General features: G+C 36.5%; 1 protein-coding gene across 3 annotated transcripts in view; it reads left to right on the forward strand.

Annotated features, from left to right (window-relative positions):
* The window catches only part of LOC149785938 (uncharacterized), a 74,883-nt gene that overhangs the window by 21,019 nt on the left and 36,737 nt on the right, over positions 1-17,127 (forward strand). The window contains exon 1 of one of the 3 annotated variants that reach the window (XM_089976184.1): positions 3,215-3,335. The exons of 1 other annotated variant lie outside the window; for it this stretch is intronic. In XM_089976184.1, coding sequence (XP_089832310.1) covers positions 3,323-3,335 — 13 coding nt within the window. In that variant the 5' untranslated portion in view covers positions 3,215-3,322. Of the gene's footprint in view, positions 1-3,214; positions 3,336-15,367; positions 15,538-17,127 lie in introns of those variants that run through there. One more of the 3 variants, XM_089976182.1, reaches the window with a different exon arrangement.

Genomic DNA, 17,127 nt, shown 5'->3' on the forward strand with positions numbered 1-17,127 from the left:
GTGGGTGTATTGGTCTCTGTTTGTCCGTATAAAACTCACTTTATCCCTATCAGATACACTCTACCTACCTACCTGCAGTAGCGTGCATTCAGGTCAGCCACTTGCAACACTGTTGATATTTATCCCTAGTGTTCAGTACAGTGACGTCACTGACGCTGGAAATTTCGAGACTATAAATATCGACTTGGGGATTTCCACATTTTGTAGCTATACATATATACTAGAATTCATAAACAGGAACGTCACTCAAGCTGAGGCTATAAAAAGATAGTGGGATTTTCCAAAGGAAAAACCCACAAGTTGGAGCTATAAATAGAAAGTGGGATTTCATAGGAATTTCAGCTGATTATAGATACATAGGTATTTATCCACGATCGTCACAGAAGTTGATATTGTAAGTAGTTATTAATTTTATCTATTTTATAGTGTGTGTGTTTATGTGTGTGTGTGAGTATGTCTGCGCGCGTACGTTGTGTGTTTCTGTGTGTGTGTGTGTGTGTGTGTGTGAGTATGTGTGTGTGTGTGTGAGTATGTCGGCGCGCGTACGTTGTGTGTGTGTTTGTGTGTTTGTGTGTGTGTGTGTGTGTCTGCACGCGTACGTTGTGTGTGTCTATTGGTCTCTGTTTGTCCGTATAAAACTCACTTTATCCCTATCAGATACACTCTACCTACCTACCTACAGTAGCGCGTATTCAGGTCAGCCACTTGCAACACTGTTGCCATTTATCCCCTAGTGTTCAGTACAGTGACGTCACTGACGCTGGAAATTTCGAGACTATAAATATCGACTTGGGGATTTCCACATTTTGTAGCTATACATATATACTAGAATTCATAAACAGGAACGTCACTCAAGCTGAGGCTATAAAAAGATAGTGGGATTTTCCAAAGGAAAAACCCACAAGTTGGAGCTATAAATAGATAGTGGGATTTCATAGGAATTTCAGCTGATTATAGATACATAGGTATTTATCCACGATCGTCACAAAATGGAACGAAAAAATTGAAAAAGAAGAAGAAAATGAGAAGAGGAAGAAAGAAGAGGAGGAGGAAGAGAAGAAAGAAGAGGAGGAAGAGAAGAAAGAAGAGGAGGAGAAAAAAAGAAGAAAAAGAGTGTAGGAGAGAAAATAAGAAGTTGGTTGAGAAAAAGAAGAAATTAGAAGCAGAAGAAGAAGAAGAAGAAGATAACCCAAAGGCCCTTTTCAGTGCCAGCCATATTTCTCGAAAAGAGATAGCCTTTCAATTGCCTACCCCTTTTTAAAAAAAAAAAAAATCCCATGTTCAATTCCCCTTGTCCCTAAACAAGCCCAAACTCTATTCCCCATGTTAAATTCCCCTTGTACGTAGAGTGACCCACGATTTTTTCGCCATGTTAAATTCCCCTTGTACGTAGAGTGTCCCACGATTTTTCTCCATGTTAAATTTCCATTGTACGTAGAGTGTCCCAGGGGTCCCTGTAATGCTAATTCCCATTGTACGTAGGGTGTCCCCCTTTACTACTAGCATTCTTCAGAAAGTCGAAATAAACACAGAAAATATTGCATCAGCCACCCTCGTAGATACGGAATGGCTGTACCTGCATTTAGGCGGCGTTATTATCATTTTATGTATGTTACCTGTAAGGTATGGCTGATCCTTGTTACGTGTAATGTAATGGCTGATCATTTTTTCCTGTAAGGTATGGCTGACCCATGTTGCCTATAAGGTTTGGCTGATCACTATTACCTGTAAGGTATGGGTCATCCTTACCTGATTTACAACATTGATTGTTGTCAAGTACAGTGCAGTGCAAACGATTTCATATCTATAGAATGTAGCTAATTATTAACTTTTTATATCCGAAATATAAAATTGTAATGTTAATTTGACAGTAAATTCTTTTCTTAAATACTACGTAAATATACATGGTTTTTTTTATGATCCGATATTAAAGGTTTTTTAGAATTAGTTTAATAGACGGGTCTCCTAAGAATGCCAGGTACCGTTCGACGCGCACAAAAGAAGGAATGTGATGCAGAGGCTAGGGATTCATGCTGTAGGCTTTGGATCTTGGCATGTACGTTGTTCAAATTAAATTGATTAGAGCTCGTTCGATTCTGTGTAGCACGGCATCGGACGCGCAGCTACCTATACCATTAAAACAACTCTCCTACTCAAAGTCTACCCAACAGTCCATGACAAAGCCATTCCAACTGTATCGCAAAAGGAACAAAAAGCATCATGGACGCCATCTTCACAATCATTTGTCCGCCTCTACTGGTGTTGGGTTGCACGTGTTGGTGTTTGTCTGTAATGACAAGTGTTTGTAAGTGACGGTGTTCATCTGCAATGGTATTCGTTTGTATGAATGTTCGAGTGTTTCTTGTGTTTTCCTTTCTAGACAGTTGTTTGTCTATCATTTGGGGTTGTAATCCGTGTATTGTCCCTTCTGTTTTTCACCTCCACTTCCAGCTATTATGGGCAGCTTCCCGTCTCCTCCCACTCCCTGTTCTGGATCACTTTGGGTACTTTGTGCACCCATATCAGAATTTGCTCAATTAGGGTCGCTATCGACACAAGGTATTCATGATTTTTTTCCCTACCCATTAAACTACTATAGAATCAATGCTTTTGAGTATAAGAGGAAGTCAATAAAGCCATAAAACTCTTTAGCAAGGTGATTCATGTGATATTATTTGAATGGAAAATTCTACTTCTAAGCAATTCTAAACGTTATTTAAGCAATAAATGAAAGAATTCCACCTTCCCGTATTTCAACATATTTTTAAAAACTTAATTATTTTCTATTACCAGACAAGGCGGAGAGTGTTTGAAACTATGTCTGAACAGAAGATAAAATAGATTGCAGGTCACAGGTTTTGTTAAATATTTTTAACATGATTTCTTCTCCTGGATTTTAATTGTGGTATTTTTAAAAATTGCTGAAAGAAAGTAAAGATCTTAAACAGTACTCAACTACGGCTTTTTAAGCTCAAACGTAACCTCAAGAATCTTAGAATCACTTGAAAACCATATCATGGTGACTCAGAGAAAGAGAATGGTGTCCCGGAAGTAATAACGTTGTACGCTTTACCCCAGATTCTTGGAATGGTGTCCGTTAAAAGTAGATATATCCCTTCCTGGAATACTCGGTAAGTTAACACTTATGCCAATCCTTAATTTAACACCTATATAGAGGTAGTGCAGTATAAAGACAGTCAAATTGCCAAGTGATGAATGATTTGAAAATGTAGAATAGATGACCGTGAATAAAAATGCATAGTAAATTCCATGGATTATACACCTCGAGAATGGGATAGCCTGGATATAGCGGGCAAATCTTATGGATCATCAAGGTACTATTTATGTACAACGTGACACAATTTGAATATACACTACTTAGTTTACACAGCTTTAGCGTTCTGAGTTCACTTATTTTATTCTAATTGTATCATTATTTAATGATAATGGATGCACGAGCACGAGGCAGAAATCCGAGGACGTAGGTGATGGAATAAAGAGCATTGCACGATATTAACATGCAACTTCATCAACAGTGGTCTCCCTTTTCGGAGGTTTATGGTTCTGTGTGAATGTATGTTTGACAATAGGCTTTCAGTTGATTTCTACATGGAACTGTTCATTTTATCTATTAGCTTAGATTTTGAACAGTAATAAAGTACCAATATTGCCCTAAACTTTGATAACGTGTTAAAATTGTATCTGAACATAATTTGTACAACTTTTAAAAGTCATCTTGAAACATCCTTAGATTTTTTTCAATAGTGCAATAGTATAAATTGCGTTATGACAAAGTTGCATTGCAAGGACTGTTCAAATTCATTCTAAGGAAATCATATTAAACTTCAGACTGCATGTTTGTGTGTATTGGCTGTTATGCTGTGCCTGCCAATATACACCCATTTAGACTCATCGTCTATATTTGGTATAGGTACCTATAACTTTGTGATTAGTTGCTTGCAAGTGAATTGCACTCCCTCTGAATGTTCGGTATTTAACGGGAGCGCCGCATTGTCGCAGGGCTTGGTCGATTTCACCTGAGGCAAGACAGTCGCCACTACTCTCCATCAGAAACGGTATTAAAACAAAGAAATGCTCCCTTCAAAGTATGGAGAAAGATCTTAAAAGTTCGTGAAACGTCGATTAGGAATATTAGAGTAAAATTATCGATTCTTAACTTCCCGGATAAAAAAAAATATAAACCAGCAAAGATTGATGCTGTGTAACTTTGATCTAGCAATTAGCAATTAGTACTGTTGCCTAACTAATTGCTAAATGGTAATTAAAATATATATAAAATCAGTTGCAGCTTTCTGCATAAAACCGTATTATTGTGGGTACGACAGAGAGCAAGAACGAGAGAACATACATGCATACATACATACATACATACATACATACATACATACGTACATACATACATACATACATGCATGTATGTATGTATGCATGCATGCATGCATGTATGCATGCATGCATGCATGCATGCATACGTACATACATACATACATACATACATACATACATACATACATACATGCATAATGTATTAGTTCGTGAACAGTTACAGAGCACGTGGCGGATGATCATGAATAGATGATGTTAAGAAAAAATGAAATCGTCAGTAAATACATTGCTGCGATTATTTTCATTGTAAGAATAAGAGAGGTAGAATATGGATTAAAGTGTCCGAAACAAATTTTAGAGAGGACTGGTTACTCAAGAGTAGTGAATAGGGACGACTGAGGGTCAACGGGATTTTCATGTTAAAATAGTGTCTTTGCACTATTGGGTCTATGTAAATTTAACATGGGAGCACAGGATATGGAATATAGGATCTGAGGGAATTTAACATGGAGGAATGGGACTGTTGAGGGTCAAGGGGAATTTAACATGGTGGGACTGTAGAGCGTCAACTGAGATTTATATATAAAGCATTACCAAGACCTGAAATTTTGCACGAGTGTTCAAAAAGTAACGCTAAAATGACGAAATTGTCCCAGAATTTAAAGGAGAATAAACATATCCCCGAAAATTATGTTACAATGGTTTAGACTAAAATGGATAAACCTAGTAACTACTTACAATATCAACTTGTGTGACGATCGTGGATAAACACCCATGTATCTATTTATAGCTATGATCAGCTGAAATTCCTATGAAATCTCACTATCTATTTATAGCTACAACTTCTGGGACAATTTCGTCATTTTAGCATTACGTTTAGTCACATCCATTTTGGCGTTGAACTTTTCCTTGATTATAGCTATTTATAGCATCATTACAATTATGCAAATTTTTGAACACCCCAGCAAAATTTCAGGTCTTGGTAATGCTTAATATACAAATATCAGTTGAAGTTGTACAGTCCCACCATGTTCCATTTCTTGACACTCTACAATCCCACCATGTTAAATTCCCCTTGACACTCAACAGTCCCATTCCCCCATGTTAAATTACCCTATACCCTATATTCCATATCCTGTGCTCCCATGTTAAATTTACATAGACCCAATAGTGCAAAGACACTATTTAAACATGAAAATCCCCTTGACCCTCAATCGTCCCTATTCACTACTTCAAGCATGCTGAATTCATACCCCGATACAATAGGCCCGCGGCAGGGAAGGCTACTAATGGTATTCTTGTGACCTGCTTAATAACAACATATACATATATATTATATATGAGTAATGTATCATATTGTTAATCGTGTATTCCTTTCTTTTAAAATGTGGCTTATAGGTTAATCATCTTATGATACTGAGGTAGTTTCGCAGATATAGTATGGTAGAGAGACGAGAGGCATTCTTATAGCCAAATAGACACAAATGAAACGCAAGGACAGGGTCCAACCGTCACATGTCTTCCAAACTTCGATACTGTGAAAATCAGTCTTGGGACAACGAAAAACAACAACATCCATTAAACATGCGAACACTGAAGCAGCACTACACAATTTCTTGTTACTTGGGGCTCATCTAAGCGTACATACACCTTTATGAAATTCCGTACCCAGAAGATGCTGAATACATAGTTCATTTTCATACTTTAGGGTGTTTTCTAATCTGCATCCACTGTGTTTTTGCTTGAAATATTTAGTCTCCAACAAAAATGTAAATAAATTAATAAATATTATATGTGTGTAAAATGCTACGTATATCGGGAATAAAACATTTCTGTTCTGTGCCATATTTTCTAGAACGATATAGGTACAACCTGAATAAAAAAAAATATTCTTTTAGATGCTCAATGTTTGGAAGATGGCATAATTTACCTAGAAAGTTCAGTTTCCTTTCATCAATTGCCGATACAACTCTCTTTATCCCCTCTTTATCTTTATCTTATTCCTGGTCTTGTGGTATGAGGAAAGCCTTGGTACAACGATGTTGAAATACATCGAGATTTCTTACATTTTGGAGTTTGATAGTATGCCAAACTTCACAGGCAGAGTTCAGAGCCTAACATCTTCTAAAAGGTTTTAATGATTATGAATTTAGTTTTAAGGGTTTTAGTTTTAATGTTTACTGCAACATTCGAACCTTAATTTTTGTGTGGCCCCGGCAAGCTTGCAGTCTGATTCGGTAACAGACACGTAGTCACTTGATTTCAGTTTGCAATCAACACTCATCAATACTTCATTTCTCCATCACTCATGACTTTCAAACGTGATTATGACAAGTGTTAAAATCGCTACTTAAACAATTTTATTACTACATTTAATCAATATTTAATCCTTACAAATGGGTACGCTTTATTGTAGAGAGTGACAAGTACATAGTTGACTCATGTTATCGAATGGCATCAATCCATGTAAGTTCAGTCACTGACAATTTTCATGATTAACGTGGAAAACTAATTATAAGAAAATTAAGACCAGAACCTGCCCTTTTTTAATCCAGAATGCATTTTATGCATCTCTTCGTGGCGCCTCCTCGTTGAGTACATGACGATATTTGTTTCCTTCGTTTTCTTATTCAGTTTAATAAATCTCTTTAGACAATTGAACAGATTATATGTACCAAAATATATTCGATCTCGTGTCCTATAATGCATATAAATGGCATCGAAACATTGTGGCATAGTTTTTTTTCCCCAGGTTTATGTTTAGGATTATATCGTTTTCTTTCAAATATCCAAGGGATGTCAGCTGTATCTTAAATCGAATATACATCATGATCTTGTTAAAAGAGGTTGTAACTTGTGGTGTACACATATGTTGTAACTTTTGGTGTACATATATGTTGTAACTTTTGGTTAGCTTTTGGTGTACACATATGTTGTAACTTTTGGTGTACACATATGTTGTAACTTTTGGTGTACACATATGTTGTAACTTTGGTGTACACATATGTTGTAACTTTTGGTTAACTTTTGGTGTACACATATGTTGTAGCTTTTGGTGTACACATATGTTGTAACTTTTGGTGTACACATGTTGTAATTTTTGGTGTACACATATGTTGTAACTTTCGGTGTACACACATGTTGCAACTTTTGGTGTACACATATGTAAACAAATATGCCTTATAAGTATTCAGTCATGTCATGTAGGTGCAGTATTTACAGTAAAAACTTCTTTCCAGGTAGAAATCGTGCCTTTTATTGCCATTAAACTTTAGTCATTCAGATCACATCAGTTGTATTGATGAATATTGGTCAGGGTGTTCTGTAATAGGTTTTTTTCAGACACTGGTGTTGAAATTTGGTTGCTTTGTCATTAGTTTACGAAATCCTTTGAGAAAGAATGACCCCAAAGACCACACCTTTCTTTCTTCTTCTTTTATTTATTCTTCTTCTTTCTTTCTTTTTTTTTTTTTTTTGTTGTTTGTTTTGTTTTTGTTTTGTTCTTGTTTTGTTAGGAAAATCTGCAATTGAATGAAAATAACGGGCCTTTACAAAGTAAGGCAGGTCAGCATTTTCGCATTTGGTCTGCGGGTGTTAGTGGTTCGCAAAATCCTAATGCAAGTATTTCAGTAAGTTTTTATTTAATCTTACAAAAGCAGGAGAGTGCTTAGACAGCATTTTCAACTTTCGTTTTGTAATGATGTGCATACTTTATTCATAGCACACTTGGGATTTTTCAAATATATCTTTGCATCATTGTTTTGCAACTAGGTAACCAGTAGGACAGTAAACAAGCCAAACAGAAAGTAGATATACACAAATACGTTGGAGCTATATATAGCAGATAATTATTCAAACTTGGTACGTATATAATGCACATCAAATACTGACTTTTCTACCAAACAAACGACAGACAAAAGGCATATCAAAATAGAAATAAAGTTCTGTACAATTTTGACACATGAAAAATTTTACCATAATTAGCAATTCGTCAAAGATAATGGCTACCCACTGTCTCTTTGTCATTCAACCCGTCGGTTGACCCAGAAAGCATTTCAGATTTAAGAGCTTTTCAAATATAAGAGTACGAGTTATCGATCCTAAATAATTATCCACATAACATATATAATAATTTGATTTTCCTTTATTTTCTTACTGAAAGCTGTAATTTAATTGAAACCTACAAAACATTCATCAACTGTTAATGTTTTTTTCTCTTTTCTTCTTGAACATGCATCCATTGTAGGTGAAGATCAATCTCACAGCCGATGTTTGGTCTAACTTATCGCGAACATGCAAAGACCTTTAATTTTTGTGCAATCTTGTTGTAAAGTTGTTTTCTGTTCTGGAAATGGATAGTAAGCAAAAACCAATTCTTAATTATCTGTTTTTGTGCATAAAAAGAGGTTCATCACTATTGCACTAACAACATTTGTAACGATGATACTTGCGTTGTTTTCATTAATTATAATACGCCTAGAATGCTGTGTAAGATGATGATGATGATGATGATACTTGCTGTTTTTGTTAATAATAGCATTATTGTTGTACATCCTAAAACTCCGATTTAGACAAATCAATGACACGACCTAGGGAAAATGGGCGTACTGTGGACTATAAAGAGTAGTTGCATATAAAGTTTAGATTCCTTTCAATAACCAGGAAAACTCAAAGCGCTCACATTTACCGCTCTCATATATTTAATAATTTCAATTATTTTACTGACGTGGACGTGGTGTAAATGCCCAAACTTTTCCTTCCTTTGTATGAACATAATTCGCAGAACTATACATCTACATGTGCCCATAAAAACATGTATGTATGTATGTATGTATGTATGTCTGTCTGAATTACCCTTTTATTAATATAACCTTAAGAATCGAATAGGGTCGTCATATTTAAACCGTCTACGTACTTTCAACATCAATAGGCCTTTTTTTATATTTATTTCAACATATACTGCAGGGTAATAAAATGAACTTTGATTCAAATTTCAAGGTGTATGAAATGTACATATTCCCGTATTTCATCAGTTTCTATGTTTGTTTTTGGTTCTTCCAAGTGTCAGAGTTTTCTTACAAAATATCTATTCGTAATTTTTAAACAAATTTACAGTAGGGTTATTACTGCCTAAACTAGTCGATAGCGATAGACCCGAGATTTTACAGAAGACTTGCCTCAACAGAAACAATTAAGATGTAGACATACATCATTGTATTGGTACTTTATCGAGAAAAGCTTTCATACTCTTTTTGACCAAACATCGCAACTTGAATACTTCGTCATATTTATGCAAAATAACAAGTGATTTCGTACTCAAGAAAAGAACTGAAAATTGAACATTAGCTAACTGCTGTGTATGGTGCAGAAAAGGGGTTGATCAAAGATCGAACAGAAACAACGGAGCAGGTCCTAGTCGTCAAATTACGGTCGACTTTCTTAAACAGTGTTCATGAATGATACCACCTGTAATGTGTTCTTGGCCGAAATAGAATAACCTTTACCACCAACCTCTCGTCCAGATGTAAATTGCGCCGGACCCATATATTGTTCATTACACGAGTATACTTTTTACTAGGAGTGGTATCTCGCTGCGTTGTTGTTGTTGTTGTGGGGTTTAACGCCATTTTTCAGCACACGATAGGCTATGCATGGCGGCCATTATTAATGGTGGAGGAAGAACCCGGAAAAACTCCAGGAAGAACCACCGACCCACGAGAAGTTACTGGCAAGCTTTCTCACATACCCACATTGGCCGAATCCTAGACTCGAACCCACGCAGACAGAGGTGAGATGGCAGTGATCCGTAACGGAGAGCGCTTTAGACCTCTCGGCCAATCTCGCTGCGTCGCATTTGAAGCTCTTTGTGTACCGGACGCAGGAACTTTCTGAAACTGACAGAATCAACACTTGTATAAAGAGCATCAGATGGTAGGTGCGTCTTACTTCTTTAATGGGTTATTCATGGGAAGGTTTACACGATTTTGTCAACAGAGTTACTGTATGGAAAGCCATCTAGGCTCCATTCACCACACCACACACATACTCTAATGCACATAGATGCGAATGATTTTTAAATAGAGCGGAGCATATGCAGTAGTCTGGAGTTTATATAGTCCTCTTGGGTATATGCAGTAGTCTGTGGCATATGAAGTAGTATTTGGCATATATAGTCGTCTTGGGTATATGCAGTAGTCTGTGGCATATGAAGTAGTATTTGGCATATATAGTCGTCTTGGGTATATGCAGTAGTCTGTGGCATATGAAGTAGTCTGGGGCATATATAGTCGTCTTGGGTATATGCAGTAGTCTGTGGCATATGAAGTAGTATTTGGCATATGTAGTCGTCTTGGGTATATGCAGTAGTCTGTGGCATATGAAGTAGTCTGGGGCATATATAGTCGTCTTGGGTATATGCAGTAGTCTGTGGCATATGAAATAGTTTGGGGCATATATAGTTGTCTTGGGTATATGCAGTAGTCTGTGGCATATGAAGTAGTCTGGGGCATATATAGTCGTCTTGGGTATATGCAGTAGTCTGTGGCATATGAAGTAGTATTTGGCATATGTAGTCGTCTTGGGTATATGCAGTAGTCTGTGGCATATGAAGTAGTCTGGGGCATATATAGTCGTCTTGGGTATATGCAGTAGTCTGTGGCATATGAAATAGTTTGGGGCATATATAGTTGTCTTGGGTATATGCAGTAGTCTGTGGTATATGAAGTAGTATTTGGCATATATAGTCGTCTTGGGTATATGCAGTAGTCTGTGGCATATGAAGTAGTCTAGGGCATATATAGTCGTCTTCGGTATATGCAATAGTCTGTGGCATATGAAGTAGTCTGGGGCATATATGGTCGTCTTGGGCATATGTAGTAGTCTGTGGCATATGAAGTAGTCTGGAGCATATAAAATCGTCTTGGGTATATGCAGTAGTCTGTGGCATATGAAGTAGTTTGGGGCATATATAGTCGTCTTAGGTATATGCAGTAGTCTGTGGTATATGAAGTAGTATTTGGCATATATAGTCGTCTTGGGTATATGCAGTAGTCTGTGGCATATGAAGTAGTCTGGGGCATATATAGTCGTCTTGGGTATATGCAGTAGTCTGTGGCATATGAAGTAGTATTTGGCATATATAGTCGTCTTGGGTATATGCAGTAGTCTGTGGTATATGCAGTAGCCTGTGGCATTTGCAGTAGTCTTGGGTATATGCAATAGTCTGTGGCATATGCAGCAGTCTGTGGCATATGCAGTAGTCTGTGGCATATGCAGTAGCCTGTGGCATTTGCAGTAGTCTTGGGCATATGCAGTAGCCTGTGGCATTTGCAGTAGTCTTGGGGCATATATAGTCGTCTTAGGTATATGCAGTAGTCTGTGGTATATGAAGTAGTATTTGGCATATATAGTCGTCTTGGGTATATCCAGTAGTCTGTGGCATATGAAGTAGTCTGGGGCATATATAGTCGTCTTGGGTATATGCAGTAGTCTGTGGCATATGAAGTAGTCTGGGGCATATATAGTCGTCTTGGGTATATGCAGTAGTCTGTGGCATATGCAGTAGCCTGTGGCATTTGCAGTAGTCGTGGGTATATGCAATAGTCTGTGGCATATGCAGCAGTCTGTGGCATATGCAGTAGTCTGTGGCATATGGTGGCATATGCAGTAGTCTGTGGCATTTGCAGTAGTCTTGGGTATATGGAGTAGTCTGTGGCATATGCAATAGTCTGTGGCATATGCAGCAGTCTGTGGCATATGCAGTAGTCTGTGGCATATGCAGTAGTCAGGGGCTTAGTGTGGGGCATATCTAGTAGTTCGGGGCACATGGATAAGAATACTGTGTCAAGAACATGTCAGAGTTTGACAGATATTCCAATTTAATGTATACAAGCCGAAGTCATTAAAGGTTGACAGCATGTGCATGGAGCACAGCATGAATGACCTATCACAATTATTCTTGTGGAGAAAAATAAAATTATGATGAAGAATATCAATGCGCGAGGCCTATCTGACACTTATTCTCATCTCGCAAAGTTATGCCAATCTGAGTCTGCATTATAGTCTATACTGTCTTGTACTTAGTTGCAGTTTTTTTTTTACCCACACCCACCCACCCTGCCAAAAGAAAAGAATGAGACCAACTGCTTTAAATTTGAAATAAAGAGATTATTTTAATTGTAATGCATTTGTTCTTTTGGACATTTTCATTAACAAAACCATTCATTCTCTTTGAATTAAAAAAAATAAATATCACAGTCTTTTTTTTCTCAAAAATTTGAATATTTAATCTCAATGTTGCTTATATGTTCACGCTTCTAGCTAAATCTTAAGTAGTTAGGAGCAACGCTTTGTGAAAATCTTAGTTACAACCCTTTATATAAATCTTAAACATAACGCTTTATGTAAATCTTAAGTTCGACCGCTTCGGTGGCCTACTGGTAAGAGCGTCCGCCTCAAATGCGGGAGGTCGTGGGTTCGATCCCCGGCCGAGTAATACCAAAGACTTACAAAAATGGAACTAACAGCTGCTTCGCTTGGCGCTCAGCATTAAGAGGTTAGTGGTAGGACTGGTCGCCCTGGTGTCAGAGTAATGTGACTGGGTGGGACATCATGCTACATGTCTGCGGCATGATTCCCCATTGCTAGACATCACTATAAAAACTGCCACACTGCAGACATCGTAGCGATATGACTGAAAAATTGTTAAAGCTACGTTAAAAATCAAAAACACAACACACAACACAAATCTTAAGTACAACGCTTATGCTAAAGCTTAAGTACTCTGATTTATGTTAAACATTTAGCACACTGGATTATCTTAAGTTTAAGTATTGCGCTTTATGTAAAATTGTAATAAAACGTTTTCTGTAAATCCTAAGTGAAACGCTTTATGTAAATCCTAAGTATAACGGTTTATGTAAATCTTAATTACAACGCTTTACGTAAATCCTAAGTACAACGCTTTATGTAAATCCTAAGTACAACGCTTATTATAAATCTTAATTACAATGTTTTATGTAAATCCTAAGTACAACGCTTTATGTCAGTCCTAAGTACAACGCTTATTATAAATCTTAAGTACAACGCTTCATGTAAGTCTTATGCACAACGCTTCATGTAAGTCTTAAGTACAACACTTCATGTAAGTCTTAAGTACAACGCTTCATATAAGTCTTAAGTACAATGCTTCATATAAGTCTTAAGTACAACGCTTCATATAAGTCTTAAGTACAACGCTTAATGTAAGTCTCAAGTGCAACGCTTCATGTAAGTCTCAAGTACAACGCTTCATGTAAGTCTCAAGTACAGCGCTTCATGTAAGTCTCAAGTACAACGCTTCATGTAAATCTCAAATACAGTTCTTATTATAAATCTTAATTACAATGTTTATTATAAATCTTAATTACAATGCTTATTATAAATCTTAACTACAATGCTTATTATAAATCTTAATTGCAATGCTTATTATAAATCTTAATTACAACGCTTATTGTAAATCCTAAGTACAACGCTTATTGTAAATCCTAAGTGCAACGCTTCATCTAAGTCTTAAGTACAACGCTTCATCTAAGTCTTATGAACAAAGCTTCATGTAAGTCTTATGTACAACCTTTTAATTGGATTTATTAAATTTGAGCAGAGTTTTCGTACTAGGTACATTTTTTATTTTATTCACATATGCTGCTACAAAGACAAATCGTAATTTTCAATAGTTATCAATGTCATGCTTAGGCTTATGTGTAGTCTTTATCAAGCCTAACCAATTACACCAATGAAGCCGATTTATATTCAAAATATTTCGATAACATTTTATTTTTACTTAATTTCCAGAAACCTAATAACAATTTTTTTAGTCGGTGGTACTTGGTCGGCTTGTTTATGTTTCACACCCTTCAGTGAAAGTTTGAAAGCTTTCATATTTTTAAGTTAGTAAATACTATCATGCATTTCTTTTTTTAACATTTTATTTCATAATAATGAAAAAGCCACAGGGTGATGAATGAAAATATTAATCACATATGACTGCCGGTGTGAAAATTAAAACTGAGTATGACAAAACTGTGAAATAATGTTGCTTAATATGAGATTTGATGTTAATTTACATTCACAGAAAAACCGAGAATAAAAAAGCAGTTGATAAATCTGAGGCTTAGCGTGTATATTATCACTGGACCATTTTAGATTTATCAAAGAATGAGTTAATTTCATATTTGTCTGATCTACCTGTGCTCTGTTGAGGACACATATGCACCCTTTCTGTACACATTTATTTTAATAATTACTTGAGACATCCCGACATATTCCGTGTACTCTGATATGTTGATTTACGTATCTTCCAATTGTAATGTATCTAAAAACTGTGCTACGCTTGGTTGTTTATTTTATTTTTTTATTTATTTTTTTTTTTTTTGGGGGGGGGGTATTTGTTTGTTTGTTTCTTTTTCTAATTTTATGCATGAGATTCAGTCTTTTACCTTCAAATATCCAATGGACGTAAGCTGTGCCTTATCAGGAACATAGTGGATACTCTTGTTTAATGTGTTAGTATTTTTGTGTTTTCAGTTGTAAGCAAGTAGATTGTTCAATACTATCATATAGGTCACATATTTACAATAAAAATTACTTTCTAAGGGGACCGCTGGTGACCGAGTGGTTTAAGGCGCTCTCCTTGATAAATCAGTCACACATCTCACCTCTTTCCACGCGAGTTCTAGTCTTGGCTGGACGAACGTGGGTATATGAGTAAACATATACCCATATGCATCACGTGAATTTGTGGGGTCGTTCTGTGGGTTTTCCGTTTTCTTTCTCAACCAACTACACTTGCCGCCGTCTGGTATTTCCTGAGTAAAGGCTCTAAACTCTGCAACTTGGTACATTTTATTATCGTGAAACAGTCTTTCAGGCCGCACCCGTATTGAGGTTTGATCAGCGGGTTTATTGGTAGGCATTAATAGCGCATACTTGGGTTTCTTCCAACTTGCTTTTAAAGTTATAGAGTTAAGTCGTTAGTGGGGAATACATTAAAGCTTAAAATAACTGATATGCTTCTATACATGTATACATCGTATATACAGCAAAACTCTTACCTACAAAGATTTATCGCTGCTATAATGTCACAAGATACGTCGTTTATGAAGCCGATAGTGATTCTATGGATATGCGCCGCTAGGTTTGATAGTGTCACTGGTAAGTTTTAGAAACATCTCTCTCTAGTACATAATCAAACTAACACAGATTCATAGAGAAACTTCTTGTGCGAGGTTGATAACCATATTATTTATATTTATCTAAATGTAAAACATGTGTGTGTGTGTGTGTGTGTGTGTATGTGTGTGTGTGTGTGTGTGTTACATAACTGGCAGCAGCTTGACAGAACGTCATAGTATGTGATAGTATTATTGCGAGATGAAATACTCTTGCATTTTACAAAGCCTAACATCTTTGTATAAAGTTTGTGTAGTATTTATAACTTAACCGAGTCTCTGTGATTTGGATTTTTTTACCATGCTTTAACAATTGTATTAGTCAAATCGCTAAGGCGTCTGCATTATTTCAGTCTATAATTATGTCTAGCACTGGGGCATCATGCCGCAGACATGTAACATCATGTCCCAACCAGTGATATTATCTTTACACCATGCCGGTAAGTCCTAACACTGACCTCTTAATGCTGAGCGCCTATCGAGGAAGCTGTTAGTACGATTTTTATAAGTCTTTTTTATGACTCGGTAGGGGTTCGAACCAGAAACATCCGGCATCCGAGGCGGATGCTCTAACCACTAATCGCTAGATTAGAGAAGAAAATAAATGGCTCAGTATTAAGAGGTTAGTGTTAGGACTTGTCGTCCTGGTGTCAGGATAATGTGACTGGGTGGGACATGATAATACATGTTTGCGGCATGATGTCCTGGTGCTAGATATCATATCAACTGCCTCACTGCAGACATCGTAGCGTTATGACTGAAAAATTGTAGCCACGTTAAAAATCCGAAATTCACACATGTAAGGTATGGGTCATCCCCATTACCTGTAAGGTTTGGGTCGTTCCTATTACTTATAAGATACGGGTCATCCCCATTACCTATAAGGTTTGGGTCCTCCCTATTACTTATAAGATATGGGTCATCTCTATTATCTGCAAAGTATGGGTCATCCTACCTAATTTCCAACGTTTTAATTGATGGTATATACAGAGCAGTCCAGTCGATTACACGTATATAAGGTGCGGCTAATTGTTACATTTCTACATCCAAAGTTTGAAACTGTTACATAAAGTGGATCGTACATTCTTTTCCATATTTAGATATAACAAAATTCTATAAATAAATAGACGGGAATTTCCCGCGAGCAGCAGAGAGGGTGAACAGACCATAGAATTCCGACAAAACAAATAAAACAAACAAATAAATCATCTCGTAGAAAGGTCAAGATTTTACAAATGAACTTTTCCTTGAGATGTTTATTTTTGCAATGGACGATTGTACTAATAAAACCTCAGTTTGAAATAGTAGCTGAAAAAATAAGGTACTCTACGTGTTTATTTATTTCTTGTTTATTTTTTTGACGACCAACGTTGGTAGGTACCCTCTCTGCTGCTATTAATTTACCACCATACCAAGTTTGATGAATATTTTTCAACGCGTTCTCGCTGTCGTTTTTCCTCATCTGTTTCATCTTCATCTGAATCTTCGGAATTTGTTCTATGTTTCAAGTAATATTCAAGTTCTGATGGTGGTTTTTCTATTTTGGGATTTATGTTCTTTCTGTGTTTATAAT

The sequence above is a fragment of the Sinohyriopsis cumingii genome, chromosome 12 (genome assembly GCF_028554795.1).
Source record: "Sinohyriopsis cumingii isolate HCF-2022 chromosome 12, ASM2855479v2, whole genome shotgun sequence".
NCBI lineage: Eukaryota > Metazoa > Mollusca > Bivalvia > Unionida > Unionidae > Sinohyriopsis > Sinohyriopsis cumingii.